Source organism: Polistes canadensis, unplaced genomic scaffold (assembly GCF_001313835.1).
Source record: "Polistes canadensis isolate GaletaPanama2010 unplaced genomic scaffold, ASM131383v1 scaffold_228, whole genome shotgun sequence".
NCBI lineage: Eukaryota > Metazoa > Arthropoda > Insecta > Hymenoptera > Vespidae > Polistes > Polistes canadensis.
Window position 1 is genome coordinate 141,050 of NW_014569775.1, and position 15,413 is coordinate 156,462.

General features: G+C 26.8%; 1 protein-coding gene across 3 annotated transcripts; it reads right to left on the bottom strand.

Moving 5' to 3' along the window:
* Window positions 1–3,850: 3,850 nt before the first annotated feature.
* On the bottom strand, window positions 3,851–14,850 carry LOC106790270 (DNA polymerase zeta catalytic subunit). Of its 3 annotated transcripts, XM_014755045.1 has the most exons (19): window positions 14,645–14,850; window positions 14,414–14,542; window positions 14,109–14,295; window positions 13,888–13,981; window positions 12,766–13,248; window positions 11,955–12,189; window positions 10,938–11,855; window positions 10,185–10,877; window positions 9,844–10,070; window positions 9,615–9,765; window positions 8,998–9,357; window positions 8,441–8,629; window positions 8,043–8,355; window positions 7,642–7,960; window positions 7,307–7,555; window positions 7,037–7,150; window positions 6,531–6,949; window positions 6,208–6,436; window positions 3,851–6,114 (listed from the first exon to the last, which is right to left on the bottom strand). In XM_014755045.1, the coding sequence occupies exons 3-19, from the start codon at window positions 14,252–14,254 to the stop codon at window positions 5,935–5,937; spliced, it is 5,319 nt and encodes a 1,772-aa protein (XP_014610531.1). In that variant the 5' UTR covers window positions 14,255–14,295; window positions 14,414–14,542; window positions 14,645–14,850; the 3' UTR covers window positions 3,851–5,934. The 3 variants fall into 3 exon arrangements, with proteins under 3 accessions (XP_014610531.1, XP_014610530.1, XP_014610529.1); XM_014755044.1 differs by having other exon boundaries at window positions 10,959–11,855; window positions 14,414–14,850; XM_014755043.1 differs by having other exon boundaries at window positions 14,414–14,850.
* Between the last annotated feature and the right edge of the window lie 563 nt (window positions 14,851–15,413).

Consider the following 15,413-nt stretch of genomic DNA (forward strand, 5'->3'; position numbering starts at 1 on the left):
ATATATATAATATTTTAAGATTACATCGCGGCAACAACGAGTAACGTTGAAACACGGGCTTTCTTAGAATACTACTAGATCGTGGGTCCGTTCCCCCCCCGGTATTATCAAATTAAATACGATGAAGTAATAAGATGATACTGATTTTTACCGAATGGTTCCATCGCGCAGAAATATATCAGTGGCGACACACACATCGGTTGCGTGAAGGAACGGAATAGAAAAATAGGGCCTTAAAATATAAACAAAAAAAAAAAAAAAGAAAAACAAAACAAACAAATGACGGAGTCTGTCGGAATGTTCTCCTATATAATAATCATCGAAAGAGAGTGAACACAACAACAACAACCTCTTGGGGATGATTTTTGATCTCGCTGCTTCGTATTGCATTTTTTGAATGTTTTCTTATTTACAAAGGGAATTAAACAAAAAAAAAAAAAAAGAAGATGAAAGAGACGATAGGAAATAAAAATAAAAAGGGACATTTTAAAACAACGTCTTATAATCCTCTGACATTCAGTATGGTAGCGATGATCGACCCATGCATCTAGAAAGATTGACGATTATTAGCTTTCGAAACACGAGTACCTTTGTCATATTAAATGCTGAGCGCTGTGATATCGCGTACATAAACATTTTAGTGTTGTAAACGTAAATACACATATTGTAATGTTAACGAATATTATCTCCTTTATATACGAAGACTGAATCTCTCGCCAACTTACGAATAACAAGTTTAGCAAGCACAGGTATAACACATTGATATATTATATATAATATATATATGTGTATCCGAATGCCTATTTGTATATTATTAGTTTACAATATCATGTCCTACGCAATGGTTGTTGGACGTGCCAGTACTGTTATGTTAGTTTGATGAAGAGAATGTGGGTATTTTTATTGTGCGTCGTAATTTACCAAACGGAACTACTCAATTCTGCAATTCTCTCTAAGGTTGGGTCCAATTTTGTCAATGTTTTTTATACTTCGTTATATTATTAATTTACGCGATTATACTTTTAAATTATTTCTATATATATATATATACATAATAAAAAAAAGAAACAAGTCGCGTACGTATGGACCACGCGGTACACAACAACTTACAAGCGCAAAAAAGGAAAAAAAAAAAAAAGAAAAGAAAATAATTACACGGTGAAAATTAATAATAATAATAATAATAATAATAATAAGAATAATAATAATAAAAAAGTTAATTAAATATGATTAATGGACGAATTTTGAACTCCCATGCGTATTCTTCTTCTTCGTGCTTAATTCGAATCTATCGACACTAGTTGTAGGATAGTTGGCATATGAGAAGAAAGCAAATGAGCTGAATTCAGTCCGTTCAATGTATCAAGGGGTAATTATTATGAAGAAATATGAGATGATCGCATATTATAATATGTGCTTTGTTATAGAATATTTTATGAAACTAAACGTTCATTTGACAATGTTCTAAAGTTCAATCTCAATCTGAGAGGATGCGGTCGAGTAGTAGTCTGTAAAAAGAGAAAGAAAGAAGAAAAGCAACATTAAAAAAAAAAAATAAAATAAATAAACCACGTTGTCTGGTATTGTGAGACGAATGATTATGCCGGATATTTGCATATGCGTTAATGCAGCATTAACAATACATATATCATTATTCTTTTTATATATATATACACATAATATATATATATATATATATTTTTTCCCTCGAAAATCTTCGTTGAGCGAAAGTAATTTCAGACAGAATTCGCATCGATTCTCATTGTCATAAACCTTTTCATTTTTTGTTTTATATTTTTAAGTAATACATACAAAATCATAATTACGTTTATGCAATGTTGATAGTAATACCTATTTCGCGATAAATCCACGATGTTTATTAAAAAAAAAAACAAAACGGTATATTGTTTTAAGAGTAAAATCACTATCCATCGATTTTATAATATTATTTTTTTCTTAAGAAATTAGAATTACTCGAGATTCAGGCTGAAAAGGGGATATACAATGTTGTTGCGGGTTATGTTGAATTCTGTCGTTTAAGGAATCTTGCTCGGGAAACTACGGATTATTTCTCTTGTAATCTAAAGGTAGAGAAAATATACATACATATACATTTACAATGGCATTCCTTGTAGTTCGAACATTTAATATTTAAGAAATCCTGAAATTAGAAGGATAATTTTGTTATCTATACGTACGTAGGTGTCTGCCTTATTTTTGTTTCTTAATTTTAACTTATCCATTCTCTAAATTTTAGAGAGCCAACCCTTTTCTTAAACTAAGAATCTGGGCACCCCCGTGAGCGCTTCTAAAGAGCTAAATCGAGTAGTCGAAGTAATAAAAAATTAAGTGTCGCAAGTGTTACTGAAAAGGGGAAAAAAATAAGAAATGAAGCGATATTTCATTTGCGAAAAGTATAATCGTACTTTACCGACCAGCGATATATATATTATTACTACTACTACGTATATAACGTGTAAAACTAACGCGTTTTTCTTTGAAGAGCATTATCGTCGATATTTCAATTTAAAATTTATGCCGTAATTTAAAGTGGCATTATTTTCTTTCTTCCTGTAAATGTACTTTCTTTGTGTTCGTGCTTAATATATTAATGATAATAATAATAATTATAATAATTATAATAATATTAATAATAATTATAATAATTAGTGTTACACGAATTAGCAACAAGTAAGTAGTGAAAGAATGGCCAATTATTACAACAAAAAAAAAAGCTTATCGATGTTTTTCAATATTACTGGATAAAATTCTTTAGTGCTTGTGTGTTTCTACAAAAAGAAATGATTTAAGATTGTATCTGTTTAAAAACCTTATTGAGGTTGATTATATAACGATTAAATTCTATCGTTATATATGAAGAATTAATATAGTAATCATTGAAGGTATAAAATATGTTGCAAAATTAAATGAAAACATTGATGTTGACTATCAGAGTTCTCAATTTCTATTATTAAAGATTCGAGATTGGAAGATCTCGCTTGTGCGTAAAATACATACATTGTTTCACTAATGAAAAACTACTATACGCAATATACTTAGAATTTAACACGATACAAGCAAGAGACATCGGTTTATTTGATTTATAGTTAATATCGGAAGCTTAACACTAAACTTTAAGAATAATCACCTGTCATTGTTATTTTCTATAAATTATAAGAGTATTATAAAACACCCATCATGTATTGTGTACACCATAATACCGTACGACAAGCACATTTCTTTCTTTATATTATTATATTTTATTCTTTATATTTAAAGCGCCAAACTTTTCAAATTTTTTGATAAGTTTAGTAGGTGCTTTGTGGTAAAGAGAGAGTTTATATAATTTCTATATTTAACAAATACTTGCACTCATCAAATATATAATTCGTTAATTTGATTTTCGATTCTTACGTTTCGTGTTTGCGAACGATATATTATACCATTGCTAAACGATTAATATTATCATTAACATACATTGAAAATGAATTCTTTTTATGTTTTTATTTCACTATTTTGTTTTCATTTCATTAATCATATAAACTTTTCTATTTATTTTCTTATTACACTGAATATTAAAAATATATTTGGAAAATATACTAGTCTGTTGAATTAAATGACAAACTTTGTTCTGTAATCCCAAGTAAAAATATATATATATTTTCATTTCATGATTAAAAAGTGTATTATCTAATGCTGAGTCAAACATTGTATTACTCTTAAATAATATAATTAAATTTTGTATATTTTTGATCATTGAGAAATTTACAAAGATGAACATTATAATAAAAACTTTTTTTTTCTTTTTTTACATAAATTAAAATGTTTTTTTTTTCTTTTTTTTTTTTTGAATTTAACGCAAATTCCACATCTTAGGTGATTTTGAAACGGTAAACAATTTTAAAACAGTATGTACGTCTTATTTAGTTAAAAAAAAATGCGTGGAAGATATTTTTGTAAATTTATATGGTGTTATTGCTTTTCTTTGTCTTACATTTTATTCCAATTTTCTAAATATTATGATTTTTCTTGTTTTTTTTTCTCTCTTTTTTTTTCTTGAGCGAAATGACATGATATATTTAAATAGTAATTTACAAATATATCGTACAAAACACATTCCGCCATAAAATTATATCGAAAAGTTAGTAACTTCGTTCTTTGTTCAAGCTATAACTTTTCCTGTTTGTTTTTGTCCAATAAGTTTGATAGATTAATCCGTTTTTACGAAAACGTGTCACAAACATTTGTTGTTAAATTCACTCTTATGTTAATGAGGTTCACTTTCAAATATTATTTAATAATATTTGGATACATTGAAATAACTTTCTAATATGTAAGGTACAATACTAATCAATCAATGTTAATTATGCGCCAATCCATGGATAATAAACGATATCAATTCCAAATATTTGTTAATGTAGTCAATAAATGTACATTATATTAAATGAAATTATTATTTATGTATTGAAATAACATGGTCTAAGCGCTGCTGATGATAATTATTATAATAATAATAATATTTAAAAAAAAAATAAGAAAGAAAGAAAGTAAATCCGTATATATCATAGATTGGCGAAAATAAAATTATGGCCAACAACGACTTGCACGTCATGAGCATTATTTTCACTCTGTTGTAAGTTTCAAGTAATTTTACGTAAAAATTGCAAAATTTGTAATAATTATGGATCTAACATACTTTCTTAAATATACAAGCATATATATATAAAAAGCAACATTGACACTACACATATACGCTCGTGGTTTAGATTTTATATTCTCGACTTATATATTCTTTGCAAATAATATTTTCGAACTTGAATTGAAAACAATATAGGTGTCGTATGTAAGATACAAAGCGTATCGTTGATGTTGTTTAATATTAACATATTAAAACATTCAAGTGAGAATGTAATTGTACAATGAGATCTAAATAATGTGACAAGCAGAAAATTAATTCAATATTTTATTTAAAAAATTCATAACTCACGCGTCTTCTCATTTTCTTTTCATACTTTTAGCCAGAAGGTGGTGCTTTTCATAATAATTTTCGCGATAAACTTTGCAATATTGAAAGATAGTACGCGCTCAATATTATAAAACGCAAGTTCATTACTAATTTTTCATAATCATTCTGACACTTCGAATAGATATAATAATGTGCGTGGTATGTTGTTTTTTAGGTAACAAAAAATGTAATATTTAAAAAACAGTAAATTTATTCCTTTATAATTATTAATATTGCAAATAATAACTATCAATGATACTACATTTCTTTATATTTGATAATGTTTTACGAAAGGAAGTGAAAATGTTTAATAAAAAAAGAAAAGAAAAAAAAACAGAAAAAAGATAAAAAGGAATGTGAGTTTGAATATAAATCATCTTCAAATTTCGGCGTAAGCATTAGTACTTATAATGAAATAGAAAGTCATGAAAGTAGTGTATTTATTTCGTTTGATTATAAATTAAGTTTAGTAATATGTTCTTCACACGAACTCTATATAGTCGCAACGTACTGTATTGTAATTGAATTCTTTAACTAAGGAAGTAATCTAAAAAATGAAATTCATTGAAAATAAATTCAAATGTATTTACACTTATTCTTATTATATCTAAAAAGTATTCAATAAAAATTATCATTCTTTGAGTTAGTAACAAAAAAAAAATTAATATGATAGCTGAACAAAAAGTGCATGAAAAGTAAAACCAGTAACAAATGTTTATGTATATTCAGATTCTCTTCTGTAGGTTTCATTAATGTGCATTTCTTGTATGTTATACAGTATTATGATAAAAAAAAAAAAAATAAGAGAATAAACATCAAATAGCAAAACAGCTCTTTTATTTTAACATATTTACTTTTCAAAGAAATCCAAATAATCCAATAATATCTGACGAGTATTATCATCATCAGGAAAACCAGTAAAAATCGCATTACGAAGAAGGTACGTTTTTATCATGTATATTAACATTATTAATACCATTGTTTATTAGATTATCCAGATAAGATACTTGTGCAAGATTTTTGCGAGCTTCGTGCATACGATACAATACTGGACAATCTAAAGAAGTACAATCAGGATTATCTCGTCGTCCTACACAAGAGTAACATATCTGGAATAATATCAAAGTTTATCATTATATAAAAAAATATATAATGTTGGGGAAAATTATATTTTATTTAATATTACCGAATGGTATACTTACTTCGTTAAGTTGCTGATATGTACGTTCAAACCATCTTATTTTTTCGTAAATTGTGAGGATTGTTTTATCAGGTTGTGCCATACACTCTAAACAAATTTCATTAGTGGACTGTTCTCCGCAAATGTTACACACAGTTGTATTAAAAAATTGACAAATAGTAGATTTTTGATTTTTTGTATTTAAATAGTCTAATTTATCGAATGATTGTCGATGAGACATTTCTTGATACCTGTTTAGGATTTTAATATTATATTTGATTTTAATTTATATTTTTTTATTATATAATATATATATAATATTATATTGCAATTTATGTAACTTACCAGTTATTAACATCAATGCCAAATAAATTAAAACACCGATTTAGAGGCGGTATAATAACTTTGGTTATATAATAAATAGAGTTTGGATATAAACCAGGATCGGACATTACTTCCCATGGTGTACGAACACAATGAATTAGTGCTTGATTTGGTGCACCAGCAGAAATAACATAACGCACACGTTCACCAGTAAGAGGTATTGCTCGAGGATCCTTACGCATTAATCTGCGTGTTAATTCTAATGCTGGGACAACAGCATTGGTTTTATAACCATCTAAACCACGAAATTCTTTAGCAAATGTTAAATCCTCTATTGAGACTCGCCTACATAAAATTTTATTGAATTGTCTAATAAGGTATTTTTTTATTAAAGAGATGTCTGAAGTATCAAATAATATTTTCAATGACTTTTCAAGAATCTAAAAAGTATCGTTAATTATTATGTAACTTACTTTATTAATTTACTTTAAAATAAACATATTTTTATTTTTTGTAATATAGTATACCTTTGAAACAGCAAAACATCCATCTCTACGTACAGTTTCAATACCTTTTGCTAAATATTCAGGAATTTTTTGATCGGAAGTTTCGTACATATATCCACAATAACGTTTCTTTGTCTACAAAATATATGTCGATAAAATAAAATTTAAAGCATTGTAATAAGTACAAATATCAATATTTTCATATTTTAGGTCCTTATAACAGTATAAGGGTACAATTGAAAAATAGTGGTATTTTATGTTTCAGTAGAATTCCTAAATTATAATACCTACTTGTAAAATAGATGGCTGAAGGATTTTTTCAAATTTTAGTTTTATAGGAGGTGGATTAGCAGCTGTAACAGTGTCCGCCATGTCAGCACCAATTTTGAATGCTTCTTTTCGTGATTTTCCAGGTAAAAGAATAAATAAAGAATCTGTATCTCCATAAACTACTTTAGCGCCCCATTTAGGTGTAGATTCCACTATTTTTATAGCACGTTCCAGTGTTTCCCTTCCTTTGCTAACAACACTGTCACCTATCTTTGAACAAGTTCAAAATATACCTCACGTCACGGTCAATATTTATAATAAAATAACAGTTGCTTACATATAATTAATTCATATACCTCAATGCATGGCATTCTGCCACTAAAATTAGCAGATGTATAACCATACGTAACATTTGCTATCAACTTTAAACCTAACTGTTGTGAATGAAGCATACGCTGAAGATTATGATTATCGAACGAATGAAGTTTCATCGAATTCTTTACCATTATACGAGTATTTAATATTTCTGCAAGCATTCTTGGTAATATACCTTTGCGTACTTCAGATTTAACAAAAGCTACACCATTGGGCGCAAAATTCATTTTTCCTAGCAACTTTAAAAGAGTATTTCTATTAATTTTTAATGTCGTTGCGCCAAATACAAATGGTATAGACCTAATGAATATTTTATATTATAGTAAAATAATATTTCATCGAAATAAATATTAATTATACATATATTAGATTTTCTACTTACTGTCCTAAGTGTTCAACACGACCTAAACACGTTGAAAAGCAATAATTATAAGCAATTATAATGCTTGGATATAAACTTTGAAAGTCAAGAACTACCAATGGATCTGTATAAAATTTAGATTCTGGTTCCATAATTAATGGTAATGCTGCTGGTGCACGCATTTTAGCTCTTTGTTGTATAGAAGGTGATACAGGAATAAAATTTAAAGGTTTTGCAAGTCTCAACATCATCGATTCAACGCGAAATTGAGAACCTCGTGAGAATACTTCATAAAATTGTATTCCGAAAAGTCGTGCATGTTCACTCGTTCTACCTGCAGAAATAATATAAATGTTAAAGAACTTATAATATTAAATAAATTAAGTAATAAAAGAAGAGAGAATACTAATTTATTTTACCAATAATATCTAATTGAGAAAGAATTCTTAAATTTCCGGAAACTCTAATAACATAATAGTCAATTACTCTACTCTTCATTGCAATATTTGAATTTTTCCACCAGTTAGTTAATGTCTTATAGTTATGACATGAAACTCTTTCCTTCATCACATTGTACATAATACTTTCAAATGTATAACTTGATAATGCTAAAAGAATAAATTCAATAAATTACTATTTATAAAATATGAATTGTTATATATGTATTAATTTGTTACTGTACTATTAACCCTCTACAATATCATGTAACTTTGAAGTTACACATTTTAGAATATACATATATAGTGTAATTTTGAGAATTGAGACCGTTTACTGCTCATTTTTTAAGTAAAAATCCTAATTTCTTGTTTTCTTATTTTTGAAGTGTGGATATACCGATGAATCAGCCAAGTGCAACTGCATTTTATTCTTTAATGCAATCCAGTTTTTTTGTTTAACTAATCGATCCTTTTTATTATTGTGTAATCTCTATTTTATTATGTATAAAAGAATGTATTATGTATGTTTCTATACATACCTACTTCATGTCTCATTATCCTCCAGATATTAAGAAATATGCGGCCTGGTACTTTTATTTCTGAATCTTCAGAGAACATTTGAAAACTATAAGTAGACGAAATATTTGGAGTTCTTGAAATGTATAAAGGAAATGGTTTAAAGCCCAAACGTGAAGCTCTTTGAAAAATGTAGCCCCAAGATGAAACTTCCACTTCCCAACCAATTAATATATCAGGATCACAGCGACGAATTAATGTTACTAAATTATTTAATAATTCTACCTCGCTTTCTACATATTGTATTGAAGTTGGAATAAGAGGAATGTGAGAGTTAACGAAATTTATTGGTTGTTCACCAGACGAACGGATAATAATTGTTCCTATAATGATATTTAACTTTGATATAAAACGATTAAATGAGTTATTTATAATCCAAAGCGATTAACTCCATTTTTAGAATATTTGAAAATGTTATTATCAAAGTACTTGATTAATACTTAACTTTTCATATTTAAAATACATTTCTTTAATAATTAAGCTTAACACTTCTACTTTTCTCTACTTTTTATTATGTGGAATTAATCGATTAGGCAAAAAAGTGGCTTAAGTATAAATATAAATAAACTACAAATCATACCATACTCCATTTGCTTTTCATCAGAAGATATTGGAATATCATTGTGAATAGCATAAAAAATTGCTTCTATAGGGTCATGTTGCGGATTAGGTAGAAAATCTTCACGTGTAGGAATATGTACTTCCACAGAAAGTAATGTTATATATTGATGCTAACAAAATTATATGAATATAAATTTAAATTACAACCTATCATTGTTTATATTCGAAATTAGATATAATTTATTTACCATAGTTAAAATCCTAGAATTTTGAAGATTTTCACGTGAAGCATTGCCGATTTTTTCATTTATAGAATATTCTATCTGTCCATGAGAAATTCCTAGATATTGTGATTCTCTCTTATCCTTGTGTGTTAATGTATCATTAAATGTATTTTCTAACGTGTTCTTTTTTAATGAATTAGAATTACTAGAAGAAGGAGATTGCCCATTTGTAGAAGTATTATTGTTGTCAACTATACAGATTCATGCAAAAATATTGAATCATTAATTGTGTATAAATTAAAAAATAATATATTTATAGTAATAATAATTTTTTAGTAATAATTTTATTGTGCAATCATTCTTACTTAGTTGATTTTTTATAGGCGGGCAATTCTTCGGTTTCAACCATGCTTTAACAGATTTTACTTGGGGAGGCTCCATAAGAGTTCTTATTGTCAATAAATTATAACCCGCGAGGACTTTTTTCATATGATTTGACTTTATGTTGGATCCAGCAGGATAAAATTCATTTACTTTCATTCGCCGCCATAATTTAATTCCTGTAATTCCCTCTAAACTTGAATTAAATGAAGTAATCACTGGTATATTAAAAGTGTTAGATGACATTTCTTTTTGCTTCATTAAATCAAGCTTATTACTAAAAAATGGTTCTGCTCGAGTCCTCTTTGAAATATCACATGTTGCTAAACTTTGTAATACACGTTCTCGCGTAGGCGGATTAAACTTCGTTATAATTGTAATAGAAACTTTTTTTGTTTTATTGTTCTTGTTTACAAAATAAGTGGACTGAAAAATTTGAGTTTCATTTCTTATTTTTTCTTCAATATATTGTGTAAATGTTACGTTGTGTATATTTTCTTCTGCATCTCCTTCAGAAAAATTTAATTCATTAATTTGAAATGATAAATCTGTAGGAAAATTAGAATAAGCTGTTTTGTCGCTCTTATAACTAATATCTGATTTCTTTTGTTGATGATCTGTAGATAAACTTTTGATATCTAAATTACATTGAGATACTTTAGGTTCAGTTACATTACCTGTAAAAATAATATATTCATTAGATGTTTTTATATTATTATTATATAACATATTCTTACATTTTCTAATGATTTTTTTACATTTTAGATCATCTGATTCAGAGAATACCAATTTCCTAGGAAGTATTTTACAATCTTGTTTTGGAATCTTGGAATTTATTACATTTTTATTGATAGATTGTAATGTTTTAGGAGAACTAATAATAATATTTAATGGTGAATAAGTTTTTGGCGAATTTGGACTTTTTTTTAGTAGTTCTTGCTTATTAATCTTTGACTTGTGCATTTCTTTTTGTAAATTTTCATTATCCATACTCTTAGATTTTATAAGTCTATCACAGTTATGAGTTTTAAGATCATCTGTTTCTTCTTCCTGTTCAATATCAATTACAGTTTGTTTAATAGAATATTTATGGTAATTATAAGTACAACTACGCTTTTTTAATTCATCCGAAATTATTTTATCTGTATCTATTGTAGTGGAAATTGGATGATTTTTAATAGAAAGTGCTGAAGATGATGCAATTTCAAGATTTGGTTCATCGATATATGATTGCTCTGCATGTTCAATTTTCTTTTTCTTACATTTTTTTGATGAGCTACTAATTTTATCAGATTCTGTACTCGTCTTTCTCTTCTTTTTAGATTTTGGACTTTCTACAAAATCATTGGCACCATCAAATTGGGGAAAAGTTAATGTACTTAAATTATTATCACAATCTGTTTGCATATTCTCTTCGTTTGATTTTTGTATTTTTTCTATTAATTTATTTGGTTGATTTTGACTAAGTATAGTCAGGTCCAAATTCGTTAAATTTAGCTGTTCATTTTCATCATCTTCACAATCAGATAATACTTTATTATCTTGTTCTAAATATTGAGATCCTAATATACTGTCATCATCTACAATTTTTTTAACATCATCGCTTTCTGATAAATCAGCTAACATTTCCACTAAATTCATATCATCTTCGTTTACTATAATAATATAAAAAACAGAAACAAGATTATTTGTAATAGTCCAACAAATATTTGGTAACTTATTAATTATTAGTAAAATATATTTTCAATATTTACAAGAACTTGTATTGTTAGAATTGTTCTCGGTTGAAAGAGTTTCTAATGAAAAATATGGAGATAAATCTTTCAAGTTATCCAATTTTGTTCGTTCTTTTTCATTTATTTTTTGTGATGAAGATGGTGTAATATGGTTTACAACACACGAAGCATTTAATGAATCGTCATCCTCTTGTGCTTGTAATGGATAAGAAATTTCTAAAGTTGAGTTTGATAAAGATATACTCTCATCCTCCTAGAAAAAAATAAAATGATATATATGCATTTGTGTAAATGATTTCAATTTGAATTATATATTATATAATAATACACAGTATAAAAGGCACCTAATTTAATTACCTTGAATCATTTTCGTGATAAAGTTGCTGATAAATAAAGCGATCAAAATGGAATAAGAACTAAAATAGATTATGTTGAACTTTTGAATCTTTATAAAGTGCCTTATAGTAGATGCTAAAAATATTGTTGGTTAATAAATTATTGTTATACATTTGACACAAAAACTATTAGCAAAATTGCAGACGATTATCAAGATTTGTCTCATGTAATTTCTGATGAAGCGATAAATAAAATGATTAGGCATTCCATTTAAAAAAAATAAATAGACCTTTATATCTCCTAAATGTATCCACTTAAAAAGAAATCATGTACACCATATTATGTTTTTTTTGATACCATGTAATTTCTACAGAAATAATTTGTTGTTTAATTTACAATTCAGAAGTTATTTAAGATAATCAAGTTAGGTGCTTCATACTGTATATTCATAATAATAAAAAAAATATATTTACATAAAAATACTAATATATACCTGTAGAATATCTTGAAGTCTTTGAAGGATTCGTTGTTCTTGATTATTATCATTAACTGTTGGTAGTACAATTCGTATTTCAGAACTTCTAGTATACAATAACTGTGAATTAACATCTTCCAAGCCAGCTTGTAATCTTCTTGTTCTTTCCTGTTTCCAAATGTCAGCCAGACCAGGATTTAATTCTATAACTTTACCAATTGCTCGTCGATTTAATATATCATTGGCTTGCGCATCTACTTCTAAAGCACATATAGTTTGACGATTAACGGACATTGGAAGATATTTTTGCGAATCATAGGATTCTAAATTATTCATTTGGTTTGTTTCTTCTTTAGTAGTTGAAAGTGAATTCCAGCGATGTCTAATACTTTTTATATTTATAAAATTCATACCGTACAAATTATAATCCATCATAAATTGTAAAATAAATGGAATATGTGCTTCATGCGGTTGTAATTTCAAATTGCTTATTGCACCATTCTGAAATTGATATTTTGTTATATATTCATTTTCTAGCAAGTATAGTAATAAAGGGTACAAAAAGTATACATCTAGTATGTATAAACATTTAACACCTTTGTGACAGGAAACGTAGTCATATGTCATTTCAAATTCAGAAGAGGAAATTGTATATAGAAGTGAATTGTTATGTTGTTAGTTAGTTCAAAAATTAGTTTTAGTTTTAGTTTCGTTTAAAGTTTAAATATATTGAAATAGATTATATAAGAGCTGTTTGTTGAATTTTTGTAAAAAGAAAAGTTGTATCGGAATCCCTCCAAACCCGGAAGGGACGAAGTATAAATATATAAATAAAATAATAAATAATATTTTTTATATTCATATATATTACAAATAGCAGAACCTTGTCATACTCAGCTATAGATTTATAAAAATTATATGCTTCATTCAGTTAAATCTGTTGACTGACTACCGTTTACTGTGAGTGAAAGTGTCAATATATGCAGAGTGTTAAGAAACAAGGGTCAGACATTTTAAGGACTTACAAGAAAAGTAAAAAGATCTAATTAATAGAGGTCCAAAAACCACCCTTTTGATGTAAATTTTTTACCACCCTGTATATATAAATTTATAATTATATTAAAATTAAAATACACATACTTGTAACAAATCTGCTACTTTCTTTATAATAGACGGAGTATAAAAATAAATTTTAAAAAAAAGATGTTCCCTTTCATGATATCCATAAATAGGACTGTAAAATATTGGAATACAGTCATCATCTTAATAATCAATAATATAAAAATTATATTATAATATATGTATATAATATATATAATATATTTTCTTTCTTTTCTCTTTTTACTTAAACATTTTCTTACATTCCACGAACTAATTGTATTTTGTAAACATGTTGAGTTCTACATGCTGATTTTCCTGCTGATACATTAATGGCATTGTCTATTGATGAACTTAACCGATGCATAAAACTGTTTATATTTTCCTTTATGGTACATGGTACATACATATATGGGAATACACCATGTATATGCAAACATGTTTTTTCTCCTGAAAATATAAACATGACATTATATTGCAGTAATTATTAACAAATAATAAAGCATTAGACAAAACATTCTTTAAATAAAGATTGAATTATCGATAATCATAAGTAAATAAATTTAACCTGTTGAAGTTGGGCCAAATATTCTAATCACAGGTACACGTTTTATTTCATTTCCTCGAAATTCGGAAAATGTTGGATCCAAATCAGAAATAGGATTTGTTTGATAACTATCTATTGTTAATATTCTAACTGAAAACATAGTTTAAGATTATATCAAATTTATGATTATATAAAAGTTTATACCACTATAAAAGAAAAAACAACACTGAACAATTGTATCAAAATATTCACTTCATTTTATGACACCACACATCATTAGAAGATACAAATTTGCATTTGTTTATGCATGTCATATATAATATAATCACATTGTGCAATACAGAAGCAGATCATAGCGCTATCAGTAGTAAGAAGTAGAATTAAATATTACCTTAATTAATATATTACCTCTTATGGTAACAAATGAGAGGCTCTAAGAAGGAAAAAAGTACTAGTAATATTTTTCAAAAATTTAAGATAAGTACATAACTATAAATTAGACATTTTCTAGTTTGTAAAGTACCAATAAAAAATATATACATAAAAGAAAAAAAATCTAAATTGAGTTTATAAATTTTGTAATAATTGGAGTTGTCAAAAATTGTTGATACGAAAAATAATGTAATAATTGTTACAAAATGATTATAACAAATATTAATTTTGTGTTTAATTATACATTTATATTTTTTTTTATATTTTTGGCGCTCTTGTTAAATCCAGATTTTCTCAAGAAGTTAATTTCGTTATTTTTTATTATTAAAGGATTGACTAAAAATAAATAAAAGATGTTTCATTTGTAGAGGCTTTCTCGTTAACAGTTAATACTAACAATAAATGAGTTAATGGTTTCCACTAATTGTAAGATTGCATAAGATTTCTCATTTTTTCATCAGTGGCGGATTAAGTGATAAGCGGACTAAGCGGCCGCGGGGTCTCAAAAAACTAAAAGGTCCCCGAGATCTGAAAATGTTTTTTCATTAGGATTCGAAGAAAATTTATTTTTTGTAGAATAAATTTATTT

Bases quoted from the DNA above. Each gene is read 5' to 3' on its own strand.
- LOC106790270 (XM_014755043.1), bottom strand. From the start codon at position 14,552: ATGTTTTCAGTTAGAATATTAACAATAGATAGTTATCAAACAAATCCT. The intron at 13,249-13,887 runs GTATGTGTATTT...TATCAATTTCAG, and splicing joins AAGTAGCAGATTTGTTACAA to AATGGTGCAATAAGCAATTT. The intron at 8,356-8,440 runs GTAAAATAAATT...TTATTTCTGCAG, and splicing joins TTCTCAATTAGATATTATTG to GTAGAACGAGTGAACATGCA.